This window comes from Acanthopagrus latus, chromosome 9 (assembly GCF_904848185.1).
Source record: "Acanthopagrus latus isolate v.2019 chromosome 9, fAcaLat1.1, whole genome shotgun sequence".
Taxonomy (NCBI): domain Eukaryota; kingdom Metazoa; phylum Chordata; class Actinopteri; order Spariformes; family Sparidae; genus Acanthopagrus; species Acanthopagrus latus.
Window position 1 is genome coordinate 13,276,146 of NC_051047.1, and position 18,286 is coordinate 13,294,431.

Here is an 18,286-nt window from a genome sequence, read left to right on the forward strand (position 1 = left end):
TGCAGTGTCTAGGAAGGGATATGGGGAGAAAATAACATCTCAGTCGGAGCGGATTTACATCCAGATGCACATCATAAGCTCGATATTATCTCAGGGTCGGAATGAGCAGCAGGCTGTTTGAATTGATTGCTCTAACAAGGTCACAACATGCTCGATCAAGCAATTTATTCTCATCTGCCTCAGTGCTCAAGCACACTTGTGCACACTTATTAAATGAGTCAACATAGCAGCTATAGATTGAAACACTGCATAGAATTATGCTGTATTGTGTCTCTCCTTTGCTTCAAATGCAAAGTGAGCATTTGTGACTCAAGATGATCTTCTTTATCAATGATTCTCTGTCTGTCTGGGCTGCAGGTCTGTGTAACTCTGCTGACAGCTGGATGATTGTACCAAACATCAAGCAGAATCACTACACTGTGCACGGGCTCCAGTGTGGCACCAAGTACATTTTCATTGTGAAGGCCATAAACCAGGCGGGAAACCGCAGCAGTGAACCAGGGAAACTCAAGACTAACAGTATGTCAATGGTAGCAAGTGCACAGAATTCATTCTGAAAATATAATCCAGGAATATTGTCATGCATTTCAGAAAACAGCGATAGTCTTTCATATTTCTCTTTCTTTAAGGTCAGCCATTTAAGTTGGACCCAAAGTCAGCTCACCGAAAGCTCAGGGTGTCCCATGACAATCTGACAGTAGAGAGGGACGAGACGTCTTCCAAGAAGAGCCACAGTCAGGACCGCTTCTCCAGCCACAGCAGCTACGGGGTCACAGGGAACGTCTACATTGACAGCGGCCGCCATTACTGGGAAGCTCTTATAGGAGGAAGCACATGGTAAATATACGTTTTCAGCATGACTCTTAGGATGGCAGTGTAGTTTTTTTTCTTTGGTCTGTTACTTTGGTCCAGAGTGAATTATCTCAATGGATGAGTTATTATTATAGTGTTGGATAGATTGCCATGAAGTTGTGTACATGGCAAGAATCTGCCGACTGTATCTTGCTCCCACAGTGGTTCAAATTGTGGGAGCACAACTTCGGTATTTTATTATTTTTTTTACTGTTGGTGTGCAATATTTTGATCAGCTAGATCTTCTTCAGTCAGCTAAAAAAGAACAGTATGCAGAAAGATGATAACATTCTAATCAGCCTCAGCTGTACTTTAGTGCTTATCATTTTTTTTCCTGTCCTTCAGTGGGTTATTTAGGTTCTTGTGCATGCAAAAGGTATTGACAGTAAAAAGGTCAAAGTACACGGCAACAGGAGCTCTTCTCCCCCACAGAAAAAAAACTTCTCTTGAAATGCCTCGTCACTAATCCTGCCTTCAATTCTGTGACTTCTTAATATCACACGATGTCACCGTGTAACACATTTGCTGAATTTACACCAAGTTGCTAGTTCAGCTTGTAAGAATCAACACCATTGAATATGGGAGCTACATAGCTAGAGATCTGCAAGTATTTAAGTTTTTTTTATTCTCCTTTGGGCTTGCAGGTTTGCGGTGGGCATTGCATACAAGTCAGCACCAAAACACGAGTGGGTCGGCAAAAACTCAGCGTCCTGGGTGCTGTCTCGATGCAACAACTCGTGGGTGGTGCGTCACAACTGCAAGGAGATGCCCATTGAGCCATCGCCCCACCTGCGGCGTCTTGGAATACTGTTGGACTATGACTCTGGATATCTGTCCTTCTACGATGCCGTCGGCTCTCAGCACTTGTATACGTTTGACATTGCCTTTGCTCAGCCAGTCTGCCCTGTGTTTAACGTGTGGAACAGGTGTTTAACAGTCCTCACTGGGCTGCCCATCCCTGATCACTTAGAGGGAACAGACTACAACAACTGACCAGACCTTTGGCAATGGGCTTTGTTTGTTGACCCAAAAAGAGACCAGACTGCACCTTTACTGTGATGCCCACACACTGTTGACAAAATGAAACAGTAACTGAACAACATGCAATAAATGGCCCAGCGGGTATTTCTAATCAGGCGTATGATGAAATTAATTGGATTTATTGAAGAAATTATTTACAAGCATCTGTTGATGTTTTTCTTTGCTTTGCACATTTATGTACATTACACTGCTGGATGGTTTTAAGGGTTTGCTTTCAGTTTTGAGTTATTTTTTTAAATAGTCTTCATATTTTGATTAACTTCTAAATTCATATTTCAGGCATGCTAGGGTCATGATAAAACTTAAAGTGACAAGCGGACTCTCTGACTTTAATGTTTCTGGAAGGTTGTATTATAGGTTATTTTAAATGTTTTTGAAGATTTTTTTTTTTTTTTAAATCATAGCACTTTGAGAAATTGTCACTATATATGATTTTTTAAGCCACTTGTACCATAATGCAAATGTTTCCTGTTTCGTAAAGGAAAAGCACTTGAATAGATCCAATAACAATAGTTAACAACAGTTTCACTTCAGTCAGTTCAGCAATGTTCAAGTATTTATTATCTGTAAAATTCTTGAGTATAGTTCAGCATTATGGGATTATTCATCTCCTCATTGTACCAAGAGCTCTTCACCATTTTCACATTTAAATTTCACTCTGACAAGATGTAATAAAAATGTCGTCTTTTGATTATCCGCGTGACTCGGCGTCTTTATTCTTAAGATGCACTGCTGGTAAAAAAAAAAAAAAAAGCGTCTCAGTGGGATAATAATTTAATACACTGCACACTTGTTTACACTCATTTATACTTGATCACTAATTAAAGCTTGAACACGCTCTCACAACGCCACAGTGAAAAGAAAACACCACCAGCACAGAGGAAAGTGTTATTTTACAGGACTCGCCCTGACCCACGCTGAGCCAAAATACAACCTCTGACAAGATCCGTTCTGACATCCCTTTTTGTTCTGGAGTAACGTGGCTTGAATTCTGCAGCATCTCCTTTCAACTAAAGTAGACAAGAGCAAAAAAAGAGAGGAGAAAAAAAATCTGAACTCTGTGTGACCTCCCAGTGAGACACCCTGCAGACAGAGCTGTAATACGTGAACAAGACCTCCACCATGTAATGCCACCGGGACTTCAATGGATATTAAGATGTGTACTTCCTTGTGTGTAAAGAAAATGTGCGAGCCTTTTGTGTAATATTTAATTGCTACACAGTTCTGGTTTTGCCTTTAAGTTCCTTGCCTTTTTTTGAAGGGAATAAAACAAAAAATAGAAAAGCACCCAGGGATTACCTCCGCAGTCGAACAGTCCCCTTTAATCCAATCAAGCCTAATCTAATATCAAACTCGACAGCCCTGCATCACTCTCAATTTTAACCCACCAATAACTGCTTCACTATAAGCTCACCAGAACAACAGCCAACAACACTAACAACAACCACCAGGACAACAAAACAATGCAGATTAAATCATAATCTCCACTGTGTGAAGATTAATTGATTTTCATTAGGCTCTGCATAAAGCTGTACTCACTCACAGATATGGCTGATTTTCTTCAGCAAGAGTCGTGCTCCAAGGACGTCATGTTTACTCCCGTGTCTGTCTGTCTGTCAGTTTGTTGGTTTGTTGGTTTGTCAGCAGGATTACACAAAGACTACTGAAAGGATTTCCACATCATTTGGCTGGAGGATGGGCCTCGGCCCAGAACAGACCTTATTGACTTTATGTTGCAGATCCGGATAAAGGGACTGATCCAGGAATTTTTTTTTCCATAAAAAAAACATAGTGCTGAACAAAATGACATGTCTGTCTTGTGTGATCACACAGGATTTTAAAGAAAAGATGTAAATATAAATGTTTTTTCAAAGGACATGTAATTGCAAGGTTTCATCACTTACAGTTTATTGAAACAAAACAACTAAGAACATATACACGTTTGCAGCAAAGACACTGTTTCCTGTTCTTTGTGCTGTATCTTCAGCATGCATTGAAAGAGACGAGACATAATAGAGTTGGCAGACGTGACATTTAAGGCTCTGTATGACGTGGGATAAGAAACATTGTCTTTGTGTGACTGCGACGCTAGAAAAGTCTCATCAAATGCTTTACTCTGAGTGAATACTTGGAGCAAAGAAACTCATTTGCAGACATAATGAAAAAGAGGTGAAAATCACTGTTTGAAGGATTAAAACAGTGCCCCAGGGCTCCACCTGCTGGATCTGTACCTTCTGTGATGAATGATTATGGCGCCAGAGGCCATATCTGTCCCACCCAGAAAATCCAATGTATCACGTTGGTCTATTAGTCATGTGGTGTTAGCTTTGCAATAATGATATTGTGGGATTCAGCTGTCATCTGGGTGATGTGTGAGGCAAATTTAGTTCAAGGAAAATAAAGAACAAAAAGCACTCTGTGAGTAATAATTAAAAAAAGAAAGTAACTCAAGATACATGGATGTTATAAAGGATTATGACACAGGCGTCTTTAAGCACATCTATCTTTTATTCATGTACCTATTTAGAAGCATTTAAACCCATGGTACCTATATAAATCTATTAATGCACGTAATTAATTAATTAGTGACTGATTTGATTTTAAAGCGCTATAACATAGGCACAACACACTCGTCGCAGGAAAGAAAAGTCACAACGAAAACCACGAATTCGATACAACAATACAACGACACTTGGACATATCTAAATAAAAATATAACACAAGATAAAAATAATAATAATAATAATAATGTAAAGAGAAACCAAACAAGGTGATGAAGACAGGACAAAAGCATTGAACAGACAAAAGGCAGTTGGTGTGTTAAAATAATCAGATTCACAACACAATGACCGTGAAAAGTGGTCTGATTAAACTTAAATCTTTTACTTTATTTACCTCCGTGTGACATGTGTCCGAAACTGGATCAGCCGCATCACTAAGCCCCGCCCACACCCCCGGAACAGGAAGTACCTGCTGGCTGCTGCTGCTGACGTTGGTGCTAATACATACATAGTGGCGATGGCGTTCACAGACCAGTCCCTTCAGGACCCGACAGATAAAGAAACCTGGGATAAACTGTCGTTATGGGACCGGCGCACCGACGCCATGGCTCCGCTCACGGAGAAACAAATGGACTCTGTCCTGGAGCTGCGAGCCGCCGCCGAGACGCTCTCTGTCCCGTCAGAGGTGATATATCACTCACTAGCCAGACCGCTAGCTACCTAGCTAGCGAGCTAACAGGGACGCTAACTTACTTTTTAAACGTCAAGTGATGTAAAGTGAACCACGTAGGCTCCTCTGTATGAGCTCAGTTTACCTACATGTAATGTAAACTGTACATTAAAGTCAAAATAGCACGTCATTTTAACTTATAAGCTAACTAGCACTAGCACTCCGCCACGTCAACCCGTCCAACTAGCTTCATATGAGGGCTTGTTTGATATGTTCAAAACAGTGAGCCCTGCTTTCCTTGCAGTTGCCCATCGAGGACTTGTGCAGCCTTTCGTCGCGGTCCTTGCAGTCCCCCTTCACAGCGACTGTGCCGGCATCAACAGAGGACGTCCTGCTCAAGGGTTTCCAGATGCTTGACATGGAGAACGACAGGATAGAAACAGCACAGCAGGTGACATGCCTCTGACAGCAGTAAACAGCACTGTAGCCAGGCAGACACACTATATCACAGTGAGATGCATGCTTTTAATACGATGCCCATTTGTGTTGCAGTTTTTTGCCTGGTTTGCCAAGTTGCAGGCAAACATGGACCAGGATGACAGTGTAAAGTACAGGTGCATACCTTTTAAATTATTTTACCCTACACCTTCACCATGCTATCTTACTGATGTTCGGACTTGGTAACACCAGTGGTCTCCAAAGTTGTGTGCCCATGTTACACCAAAGTCAAGCCCAAATCTCAAGGCACACCTGTATTCAAATCCTCACAATATATACTCTGTGAATTGTTTTCTGATAGCATTGTAGTGTAGAAGTTTAGTTTTGGTTCCCACCACCATTTGCCAACCACTGGTTGAGACTGAGAAGTATAGTGTATTAAAAGGATAAATCAGAACAACCGACCACACAAATCAAATCAGTTTTATTTACAGGTCACTGTGACATTTGAATGACAAGCACAGTGTGCGTCACATTAATATGCCCGTTTATCTCACACACCACGTCCACCCAAACACTCCACTTGTCATATACTAGCCTAGTTTCAGTCGGACATCTGAATAGCTGCCAACAGGTTGAGTTACATGGTAAATATTCAGTCTGATCACGAGGCTGTTTACATAGTCATGTCATTTGTCATTTATTTATATCTCACTTAAGGATGAATACCTGCACTTTAAGTATGGCTGTTACTAATACCAGTTTAAGATACCTGTAAACCTCATTCTGTCTAGTGGTGTGTCATAATATTGATATGGCAATATATTGCTTCCTCTTGTGATACACTTATCCCTACACATTATTTATTTGTATTATCACTAATCAGGGTTAAATTGCAGATATTTAAACAGGAATTACAGCCACTCATCATTCAGTTGCAGATATATGTAATGATAAACATATACATGACTTCCAAATGAAGTGTGAATATTTCTCGTCTAGATATTAATACAGACATTAAGATTAAAGTTTTGAGTAGTCAGAACTTAATGAAAGATATTTTGAATCAGAGGCAAATTTACATTGCAGATATCAGTATTGAATATCCATTCTAGCTAATAAATGTTAAAACGGTTTGCCATACATACACAAGCATATGACAGCAAATCATAAGCCAGCGGAGAACTTTAAATTTTGTTTTTAAAAGTTGCCACAGTTGTGACAAATATCAGGTCATCAGGTTGTGTGCGCCACAGAGGAGGACCAAAGTTGCAACAGGCAAGACAAAAATCAACTGCATTACTTCTAAACTGAAATTATTGACGTCACAGCTGCTTCTTTTGCTTTTGAATGCTGGTTGAGCACATCTACTGTTACATCCCTGTTTAATGTTCGGTCAGCAGTGTGACAAGCTTCAAAGATTAACTCATAAACAACATTGCATCCATTTGTCTGCTCAGTGATAATCAAACAATCTATCAGTCAATGAACCTTTACTTATAACAACAACATTGAGTCAAAGCAATGAAAAGGAAAAATCAATAACAATGTGAAATGTATACAAAGAGAAATCAGCCTAATAAAAAACTAGAAAAGCTATTGTGTACATTGGTTGATAAAATAACATTTGGACCTCTCTCTCTCTCTCTCTCTCTCTCTCTCTCTCTCTCTCTCTCTATATATATATATATATATATATATATATATATATATATATATATATATATATATATATATATATATATATCTATATCTATATCTATATATATATATATATCTATATCTATATCTATCTATAAAAAAAAAAATATATATATATATACACACACACACACACACACACACATCGGCATAACATAATTGAATGAAAAAGAAATGATCACAATTGAAATAAATTAATGTTAATAAAATACATTTGTTTAAAACAATTGCACTGTCAAATAGCTTTGCAAACCAATTGGTCATCATCTTTTCTTTGGGTAAACAAACAATACAAACAATATGTCTACTTTCCCATCAGGAAAACCAGAGATGATCTGAACTGCTACCAGGAACAGTGTGATGCTATTCTGAAAGATGTCAGTACTGCTCTTGAACACTTGGACTCGCTTCAGAAACAGTATCTGTTTGTGTCCAATAAGACCGGCACGCTGCATGATTCCTGTGAACGACTCTTGAAAGAGCAGGTAAGCTGCGTTGTGTTATCCATCTATCAACCCAAGTTACGTTATAAGCAGATCACTGAGTTTTGATCAACTGATAATGTTTAAATTGTTATTTCACTGAATGTATTTTTCACTTATCACCCCTACACAAAGAAATCTCAGAATTAGCTTTAATGTCTGTGTGGTGTAATCTCTGGAGCTGGTCTGAATTTGGAAATTGTGTATAAACATCTTTGGTAACACCCAACGGAGTCACTGGAGATTGGAGAGTGGAAATACTATCTAGTTCAGGACAGCATGACACAGATAAAAGCTTGTCTGATTATAAAATCACCAGCAAGCATTCTGCAGGCCAAAAAAATCACTCTGCTGCTCATTCTTTATGTGGCATATTTAATATCGTATAGACGTTGCAGTTTTTTGTTCTTCTTTTATGCAGATAACTGCTTACGTTCACAAATATATGTAGATTGTACTCTCTGAGGAACATTTTGGAACTGAAGTGAAATGAAACTGTCTTTTCATATTGTGTCAACTGTGGTTTGTTGTTTTCTCTCTTGCAGTCAGAGCTTGTTGACCTGGCAGAGAGCATACAGCAGAAACTGTCATATTTTAACGAGCTAGAAAACATAAACACGGTAGGATGGGTTTTATTGTTGTCTTCATCTTGGAATATGCATTGTTATTTATGCGCTTATTAGATATTAACTAAATTATTGTGATTGAAGATCAGCAATTATTGTGAAGAATTGTTAATGTAAGCTGCAGTTCCTCCATAATTATTTCTGAAAAGTTTCATAAAACGAACTTGAAATCGAGTTTCACCTTCTAAACCTTTCAAATGTGAAAGTTAAATCTGTGAAAGTAGTTTAATAGATTTTACTTTGGACTGGTTTCAAAGTTAAAGCAACACATTTCTGGCAATGATGACTTTGCCAACTGAAAGAAATGATTTGATTACAAAAAAAACCAAGAGGAGGAGGATTATAATTGTTTATGTTTGGAATCATTTCAAACCAGGCTTTTCTCTTTGTCTTTGCAGAAACTGAACTCACCGACCTTGTCTGTAAATAGCGAAGGCTTTATACCGATGCTGTCGAAATTGGATGACTGCATCGAATATGTTTCTTCACATGTAAGTAGTTTGCACTCTCCTCACAGTTTATGTTCTGTATGTGCAGATCTCATTTTGGATTGATGGAATAATTTAACACGTAATCATGTTTTTCAGTAGTTAATGTGTTTGATGCCTTCTGTGTAATTAATGCATATTTATGCCATGCAAGATCTAGATAAAATACTCTTGACTTGTGCTACCCCTTTACTATGATCTGTACTGTGTGATCGCAATTAAAGCTGTCTAACACTTGATTCTTTTGATTGATTGCAGCCCAGTTTCAAGGACTATCCAGTTTATTTGGCCAAGTTTAAACAGTGTCTTTCAAAAGCTATGCACTTCATGAAGATCCACATCGTAAACACTATGCAGAATCTCACAAGCCAGTTAACAAAAAGGGTAAGGAAAGTCACATTCCCTGCCTCTTATACAGTCAAGGAGGACAGATAGAGGCATCTATACTGTTTGTGCAGACCATGATCAGTTATTCATTTATCTTTCTCCCCCAGGATCCAATGGGCCTGGCCAATGCGGACAATGCCTTTACACTTTACTATGTAAAGTTTAGAGCAGTTGCACCCAAAGTTAGAGTGAGTATATACTTTTTAATTACCCACTAAAGTTATGCATAGACTATTTTCTCTAATAAATGTATTTTCTTTCAGTCATTGATTGAACAGATTGAGCAACGAACAGAGAAGATTCCAGAGTGAGTATCACCACTTTTTCTTCTTTAGCACAGATAAATGATCAGCCAGACATTGTAACATTTTTTTATCTACACTCCAATACAGTTGGTGGTGTATTTGCACCTTTTTAAAAGTTGGGTTACAATCTGCCAATAAACAAGAAGAAGAAGAAGAAGAAGTAGAAGAAACCACATTTCCTGTTCTTAAGCATAAACCACAAGTTATGAACATCTAAAATGCTAAAAATGTGAAATAATCAGTATCTGCCTTGAGAAGCAGATATACATTGGTTATAGGTGAAAAATGTGCATCTGTAATTTTTATTGTGCTTAATGGGTAACTCCACCAGTATTACACAAGAAAGTTTGTTTACAAGTCTTGGGAAGTACTACTCCATGTGTGGAAAAAGTAATGTCACTCAATAGCTAAATTGAATTGTGGGTAATGTAGGCACCAGGATTTCAAAAATGCATGGATTAAAAAAGACAATCTTTCTGGATATTATGTAGAATTTCTACCGTCTTTCTAATTTATTTTGAACTGTACATAATGAATATCAGAATATTATATGAGTACGATGATATACCAGTGGACTGCATTTCAAAACTTGTTACCTACATTACCCACAATGCAGCTAAGTCACTGAGTGACATCACTGAAGGCGATTTATCAGATTACATGCAGCTTCCTCCAGAGCCACAAAAGATCTCCCCAAGTCCTGTAGACACGCTAGCAAATGTAATATATAAAATAAGTTGGTTTGTGTCAAACTGGTGACGCAACCCTTTTAATAAACTCATTCCACCTTATATCGATGTGAGCAGATACCATCAGCTCCTAGATGAAATCCATCAGTGCTACCTTGACCAGAGGGAGCAGCTCCTCAGTCCCAGCATTACATCCACCATTACTGACCTGACCAACCAAAACAGCAAAGACCACTGTGCTCTGGTAAGATTCATCCTGTTCTAAGCATAACTGCCCTTAGAATACAGTGAGGTGACATTTGAGCTTGCAGAGAACGGACATCGTGCTCCCTCTGGGATATTTTCTAGAGTGGTTGGCGCAGACATAAAGCTGTGCACGTGATAAATGAGTGTAATCTCAGATTGTGTACAGCGGGCGTCCAAAGCTTACTCCTGTTTTGTTCACAAGTGAATTGCTGCTCAGAGTGCTGTTTTTATGCTCTGTCATACCTCATCTGTAAAGCAGTGACTTCTGTGCTGTTCTCCTCCAGCACGCAAAATTGTATCTGACCTAAAGGTTGGCACAATGATTCACTGTAAAATGTTTTATTCTAGTTCAATATTTCAGGAATAACTGATCCAATATTGCCACCTGGACAGCGTGTGTATTCTGACGCTGTGCTGGCATTTAATAACACTTCAGTAATTGGCTTGATGGGGATCCTATAATTAAAGGTCAGAAATTCATGCAACAAACGTCGTCACGGCGGCACCATCTATCTGAGATTTTTTCTTTTAATGAAACTGCATCTCGTTAATGATTGCTATAATGGGTGCCTCTATGCTTTATGTGGGAGGATGTGTTTGCTTGTTTGAAGTGGGGCCAAAGCAAAGTATTGGAAGGCACTGCAGCGGGTGATCATTATGTGTGTTTGTACAGGTTCGCAGTGGCTGTGCCTTCATGGTTCACGTGTGCCAGGATGAACACCAACTGTACAATGAGTTCTTCTCTAAACCCACGCTAAAACTAGAGTGAGTATCACCTGCCTCACTTGTAAAATAAGCACTGAACACACAGAAACACACACACACACAGACAGTGCGTTTGCTTAAGGCATGGCACTTCAATAGGCATTTCAAGTTTCACTTAATATGTTAAGTGTTTGAATTACCAGCTTAAACAGCTTGGGTAGACAACTCGTATCATGATTTGAGAGCGTTTTTCTTTTGCATAATTATTTTTAGGCTTTACTTATCCCTTAACTTGAAGCTTGAAATGAGCATAAAGTGTAATTTTAGACTCCCCTCAGTTGTACAAAGCAATTTAATGGTGTTTAATCTCTGACAGCGAGCTGCTCGAGAAGTTATGTTTGTCCCTGTATGATGTCCTCCGGCCTCTCATCATCCACATCATCCACCTGGAGACCCTGTCGGAGCTCTGCAGTATCCTCAAGAATGAGATGCTGGAAGACCATGTTCATAACAACGGTAAAGTGGAGCCTTTTGTCCTCATCAAAACTTCTCACTTGTCACATGGCATGGCAGATTTTGAGTTACTGAATATCAGTTGTGCTGGAGTTTGGATCCGCGGTTTAAATTGGGATATTTTCTCTTAATCTGAAATGTCCTCTGAATCTCTCCAGTTGCATTGGGGTTGACTGTGTGTGCAGGACTAGCTCTTGGTCTGTTTCTCCCTTTTGCCAATATTGGTGCTAAGCTAAATTCACTGGTTGCTGGGCTGTTAATCCAACATTCATGGGATGATTTTTCTGAAGATGGCACTGTACAATAAAAAGCTTTTTGTTTTTTATTCACTTCCCACCCCGCTGTTGAGATTTCACTTTAATATACATTAACTTTATACTGAACAGCCTGAAGGGACTTGTATCCGATGTATTTGTTAACAAAAAAGTGTTGGACCAGAGGGCAGAGTTTGTCGTCATTTTGCTTTTGGTTCAACTGTAAATCGGCCTCTTGTGTGCGTTTATGTAGCCGCTCAGTTGGGGGCTTTTGATGCAGTGGTGAAGCAGATGCTGGAGGATGTCCAGGAGAGGCTGGTCTACAGGACTCACATTTACATCCAGACTGATATCACGGGCTACAACCCAGCTCCAGGGGATCTGGCCTACCCTGAGAAGCTCGAGATGATGGAGGCAAGTTTTGTGTGCTGCACAGGATGTGGTTTTTACAGCGTGTACTCGACCCATTTTAGACAATATAAATGCTTTGTCCGCTGCAACTAACTGAATTTTCATTATCTTTTTGGTCTAAGTAATGAATGTTTTCATCAGTTATTAATTAATTGATTATTTTGATTAAAAGTTAGTCTATAAAATGCCCAAAACAGGGAAGTATGCCCATCAACAGATCGCAGTATTGGTGATTATATCAAAGGCATAAATGTGTTCAGTTGCAGATAGCCAGTGTTATTTACATGGAAATACTACTCTGAGCTAGGTTAGCAGCAGTTAGCATTTCATCTCTTTTAATATACTGCCCCTCTACTTGTTTGGAGAATGATTTTGAAAGAGGGCCAATTCTTACATATTGCACCTTTAAGTGTGCCTTCGACTTTGGGCTGTTTTAAAGCTCCCATGTGTGTTACACCCATTTTGTCAACATCAAGTCTCCTTGATTTTGCTTGTTTCTCTTTAGATATTTATTTTATTTGTTTACTTTCTGCAAAATCAACTTCATTTTATGGCAAACTTTTACAAATATTCTGAGTTTTTACAGAAGTGACGGAAAAGAAAGTGACTTTGCAACTTTTTTTTCTTGAGGTCTTTGAGTAGTCTAAGGTACATTATGCAAATTTAAAGCTCTGGGCTCAGTCTTTGGTCTTGTGATTATTGGAAATGTTGTGAAACAGTGATGAGCCTTAACTTAAATTCAACTACTTTAAAATGTGTGACATCTTCCTACATTTTCTAACAATGAAGTCTCTCTTATGTTTGTCCTCCATGTATTATTTAGAGGATCATTTGGCTTTCAGTTCTCCCTAAGACTTTGCAAATTTTGTATTTTCTGTTAATTTATCTGTAAATCAGAAAAACTCTGACCCTCCAGAAACTCAAAGTTTTTTTCTGCTTTTCTTTTTATTGTCACCAATAGAGAATTGCTCAGAGCTTGAAGGAAGAGCAGATGAAGCAGACGTCACAGGAGTCCGTGTTTTCTGATGTTCAGCTTGAGGACCCGGATGGTAGAAGAAACAGTAATGCTGGTCTGTGTTTCCAGATTCTGACGCTTGTAGTTTCTCTACTTTTGATGTTATTGTCATTTGCCTGATGGCTCTTCCTCCCTTTCATTCAATGAATATAGGGAATGTGGAAGCATCAAGCCTACAGACGACGATCTCTCCTGCTGATCTGCATGGCATGTGGTACCCTACAGTCAGGCGAACGCTGGTCTGTCTGTCCAAACTCTACCGATGTATAGACGTGAGTCTTCAATTTCTGTTTGTCTAGTTTATGTTTTTTTAACCTAAAATATGGCAGGAAATGTAGAAGATAGTTCTTTCCACTTTTGCATCTCTTATTCTTGTGTGTCTTACTGTGATTTGGTCTTTTTCCAGAGAGCAGTCTTCCAGGGTTTATCTCAAGAGGCCTTATCTGCCTGCATCCAGTCCCTGCTTAAAGCTTCAGATATCATCCTTAAAAACAAGGTTGGCACACACAGTTAAAAATAGCGTATGGTTTTGTATTTGTTGCAAATGTTTTCAACTTTTTCATTATTATCAAAAAAGAAAGAAATGGGCCTTTTTTTCGACCTAGTGAATAAGATCAGTTTCCTCTAAGATAAAATTTGCTCTGTTATTCAAAGTCATTCCTGCTGCAGGATAGTTAACTAAAGCAGCTGGGATGTCATTTAAGGTTTATTTTAATGGCTGCTTTATTATGCTCCACAGAGTGTTCAGCAGACCATTCTTTATTTATGGGCCTCTCTCACCTTCAGATTTGCTGTCTATCTGTGCTAACTGGCCCGTTTCAACCTAACACTTCAAATTGAAGCAGCAGCATCAATCCTCAGAGGACGTGTTCCCACCCAGTTTTGATGATGTCTATTTTCAATGTTTTTAGTTGCTCGCTGAGCAATAAATGGTTTCAGCTGGCTTTTTTGTCACAGTAATACGTCTCTCTCCAGCTATGGTTAATCAGCAGTTATTAATTAGACATATTCCCTTATCGTCTTGAAGCCTGCGCTTTCTGTGTGCTCTGCGGCTTGGCTAGTCAGCAGATGCCCTTTTTGTATTGGCAGCCTGCAGTGTGGATTTAACAGTTTGCTATCACTTTCTGTAGACGCAAATAGATGGGCAACTATTCCTGATCAAGCACCTGCTGATAATGCGTGAACAGATTGCCCCGTTTCACACCGACTTCGCCATCAAGGAAATCTCACTGGACCTGAAGAAAACGCGAGGTAACATAATTAAAGGCGGTGGGAGCATTGGTGTTCAGCTCCATAAAGCCAGTCATTATATTCTCATGCTCATTAAGCAACTTGTGCCTATCACATGCACCAGTGGCAACAATTAATGTGGAAATTACAGTGTAATCTAACACCATAATGTACATTAACTGATGGCTCATAGGGCAGATTTGCCCCTCCTATCACCCTCATCTCAGTCAAGGTCATATTAAATTTGTAGCACTAGAGGGCACTCTAATTCTACACAGCTCAGATGTAATCTCTTTGTGCTCAGATGCTGCCTTCAAAATCCTGAACCCTAAGGCTGTTCCCAAATTCTTCCGACTTAACAGTCACAACGCCATACTTGAATTCCTGTTGGAGGTAGTGTTTTTATTTTTTTTTGCTTGTTTTATTAAACATACCATACACGTTATATACTTTGATAGCACCCTGCCTTAAGGGAAGTGTCACTTTCGTGCTAAACCCTTTGTCTCTGTGGCCCCCAGGGAACACCGGAGATAAAGGAGCACTACATTGACTCTAAGAAGGACGTGGACCGACACCTGAAGTTCAGCTGTGAGCAGTTCATCCAGCAGCAGACTCAGATCTTTGTGGGGAACCTTGAGGAGTTTCTCAACAAGGTAAGTGTTGGAGCAAAGGCAGACTTAGCCCCGGGCAGCGACAGCTCATCCTGACCTTCATTTGTTTTGTTTTGTTCTGTTTTTCAGCTCTCACCTTTTTAAAAATCCTTTTAAGAATAATATGCTTTTCACTGATCACTGAAGGTCTCAGCAGTTTACTACAGATAAGACGTCTGTTTTTCATCTCGGACATGTAATTATGTTGCTAGGTGTTAGTGTGCGTATGCATGTGTTGTATTGTGTTCTGAATGCTTTAAATGATGTAATTGTGCTGCAATAATTGCTGTTTTCTTTCCACTCACCTCACACATTGTTTTATTATCATTCAAATAAATATTCTTTGTCTAATTAAAGAGTCAGTAGAATTGCTTTTATTCTTGTGCGTGTTTTGTACTGCATACAGTAATAACCTCACAATTAAGTCTTTTCAAATGATGATGTTTTGTTTTGACTGTGTGCATTCAGGTTGCAGCGCTTAAAACAATGGCTATCCAAGGTGGTCCCACATACAGTCTGTCTCAGCAACCTTGGGCACAGCCAGGTGAGATTTGTCTCAGGAAACGCCACTGGCATCATACTGTAATTCATCAGATCTTGTATAGCGAATGCTAGAGGGCATGTCAGTGTGTTTTTTTTTCTCTCTCTTTTTCCTCAGTACTTTCTTTTCCTCTTTTCAGCAAAGATCAACGATATTGTGATGGCTACCTACCGGGTGATGAAGAGCAAGCTGCCAAGCACTTTACAGAGCATGTCCTTGTACTTAGCCAACAGAGACACAGAGTTCATCCTTTTCAAGCCTGTCCGGGTGGGTGGCAGAAACGCTTGTTAGTCGCATGCACTGCATGAGGCAATTTCTTTTCAAGTCATTGTTAAAGCTCACAGAATTCTTCTTACAGTATTTACAAAGCGGGGATGCCATTTGTTTGCACTCAAAGGTCCAATTAGTAATTGGGATCACAAGTTACTGGCGTTAATGCCTGTCAGTTTATTACAGGGAGATATACAGTACATTCCTGTGATTTAATTCTAGTCTTTGGCTTTGAGATTGGGCCTTTAGCTATACATTATCTGTATGATTGAACTCTGATAGAGAAATCTTTGTGCTGCCTGTGTACTGTTCATCAAGGTGCCAGGTGTAGCTGAATGAGAGCGAAACAAAATTCTAGTGGTTGACATGGAAACAAGATAGCAAGGGGACGTAGGCCAAATGGAAATGTAGTATTAATTTCCCCCCAGCACTCAGTAATAGGATGGCTTTTTTCCACAGACTAACATCCAGCAGGTATTCCAAAGACTTCACGCCTTGCTTCAGGAGGAGTACAGCGGAGAAGACCTTCAAATCATCGCATGCCCATCTACGGAGCAGGTACAGCACAGCAAGGATTAGCACACCCCGAAGGCGCCTGACATAGTTTTAATAATACCGCCGCAACACCCAAAAATGCTGAGAGCCACTTCAGCACGGAAACGCTTGATAACGAACGCTGGCTAAGTCACGGTGAGCACTCATCGTTTTTTTTACGACTCTCTTTCAGATTAACCTGCTGCTGTCTGTGAATAAGTAATGTCTGAGTTCAGCGTTTGGCGATGCTGGTGTGCACCCTCTGGATAGCAATGAGATGTTGCAACTCCAGCCATGACCAGGAGCTGTGAGGCTGAGTAGGCGAGTTGACCAGAGAACCGTTCCTGAGCTGTGAGCTGGACCAGGAGCGCTGCACTGACAGCAAAAAAATAAATAAATAAATAAAAAATCCTGCACAAGGCCAAAGATTCTCTGACAGAAGCTCCAGTTGCATCAAGTATTTTGATGCTCAGGTAATAACAAACAGGGAAGTAGAGGGTGTTATTTTTGGGTACTGACTTGATCATTTTGTTTGAATCAAATTGAAGGTGGTGTTGTGGTTACGGTTGTTTCATGTAGGAGAAATCCATTTTGACAAGGGTGGGTTTGTGATCAGAGTTGCATCTCTTGTGCACCAAATTGTTTTGAATCAAAATAATTTGCGTACTATGCGAGGGTGAGAGGAGGGGGCGAAATGTATTAAGAGTGTTCAGACAACGACACTCCGGGAGGCACTAAAGCGTTGTTCATCAGCCAGGTAGCTAATGGCCAGTAAAGAGGCTCGCATTCAGATGCCCAGACTCCCTCGTTGAGTTTGGGAGGATAACAAGAGAAACATGCTGCAAAATATTTTAAGTCAAATATTTTAAAATGGAACATTTGGTAAAAGTCAACGGTGGCCCGATGTGCTATACAACACTCAGGTCCAACAGGTTTCCCCCTCACAGCAAACATCCGCACATCTGTTCTTCATTTGTCGCATGTTTTCAAAGGTCCAGTTTGAAGGATTTTAGTGGCATCAAGCAGTGAGGTTGCAACTTCTAGTGCGTTCATGTGGCGTTGGAAAAATTCAGGAACATTTCTGACAGGGAAAATTCAAAATTCAACGCTCCCTCAAGTTGAAGCAACAACTTGGAAAGTCAGAGAATGTTTTGGTGGAGGAGATGCCAAGCTGACTTCACATGACACTAAAACATGGACGACGAAAGTAAACATTGTGTTAATGACAAGATGCATATCTGTGAAATATATTACATGGCTTTCATGATCTGTTTAATTTGCTTCAGGAAACTGTAAACATCCGGCAATGTGATGTTTGTTAAAATGCAAATTATCGTCCATTTTGCTCCCACATTCTGACTTAACAAAACATGAACACGATTAACTTCGAAGAATGACCCTTCAAGTCAGGAAGTGGAACTGTCTGAGGAGAAAACGAATGCAAATATGTAAAAAAACAAAAACAAAACATTAAATCTTGTGTTTTATATGTTTCCTTTTTTATAAATGGGCTGATTAATACTGATATGCTTTTGGATTGTTGACCTTGGCAGTTTTGCACTGTATACTGTATGATTTATGGGTGTGTTTCCTAGTAAGAAAAAGTGACAGGACAATGTCAATGTAACCTTTGCTTTGGTGTGTCCCCTGTAAAATGATCTGTACAGTTCTTCTATTTATTAACGCTCTGATTAAAACAAAGGTTAATGACGTTGTCTTGGTTTTATTTCTCTAAAG

The 18,286-nt window shown here is 39.5% G+C and overlaps 2 protein-coding genes across 9 annotated transcripts in view; both read left to right on the forward strand.

Moving 5' to 3' along the window:
* Positions 1-2,589, forward strand: part of mid1 (midline 1) — a 35,494-nt gene extending 32,905 nt beyond the window's left edge. For all 8 annotated transcript variants that reach the window (XM_037110797.1, XM_037110796.1, XM_037110791.1 and 5 more), the window contains 3 exons: positions 358-519; positions 630-837; positions 1,497-2,589. In XM_037110797.1, the coding sequence (XP_036966692.1) occupies positions 358-519; positions 630-837; positions 1,497-1,845 (719 nt within the window). In that variant the 3' untranslated portion in view covers positions 1,846-2,589. The remainder of the gene's footprint in view (positions 1-357; positions 520-629; positions 838-1,496) is intronic.
* Positions 2,590-4,837: 2,248 nt separating this feature from the next.
* Positions 4,838-18,259, forward strand: cog3 (component of oligomeric golgi complex 3). Its single transcript, XM_037110317.1, has 23 exons — positions 4,838-5,079; positions 5,369-5,515; positions 5,617-5,678; positions 7,523-7,688; positions 8,231-8,305; positions 8,710-8,802; positions 9,058-9,183; positions 9,294-9,374; positions 9,450-9,493; positions 10,298-10,424; positions 11,100-11,191; positions 11,508-11,647; positions 12,152-12,312; positions 13,271-13,379; positions 13,478-13,596; positions 13,731-13,820; positions 14,455-14,575; positions 14,859-14,947; positions 15,073-15,207; positions 15,673-15,748; positions 15,885-16,012; positions 16,475-16,573; positions 16,743-18,259. The coding sequence occupies exons 1-23, from the start codon at positions 4,912-4,914 to the stop codon at positions 16,770-16,772; spliced, it is 2,478 nt and encodes an 825-aa protein (XP_036966212.1). The 5' UTR covers positions 4,838-4,911; the 3' UTR covers positions 16,773-18,259.
* Positions 18,260-18,286: the final 27 nt, after the last annotated feature.

What these genes read in the sequence shown, in the direction of transcription:
- cog3 (XM_037110317.1), top strand. Translation starts at nt 4,912, where the DNA reads ATGGCGTTCACAGACCAGTCCCTTCAGGACCCGACAGATAAAGAAACC. An exon ending in TCGAATATGTTTCTTCACAT is followed by an intron (nt 8,803 to 9,057) that starts GTAAGTAGTTTG and finishes GATTGATTGCAG; the next exon opens with CCCAGTTTCAAGGACTATCC. An exon ending in CAAGCCAGTTAACAAAAAGG is followed by an intron (nt 9,184 to 9,293) that starts GTAAGGAAAGTC and finishes TTTCTCCCCCAG; the next exon opens with GATCCAATGGGCCTGGCCAA.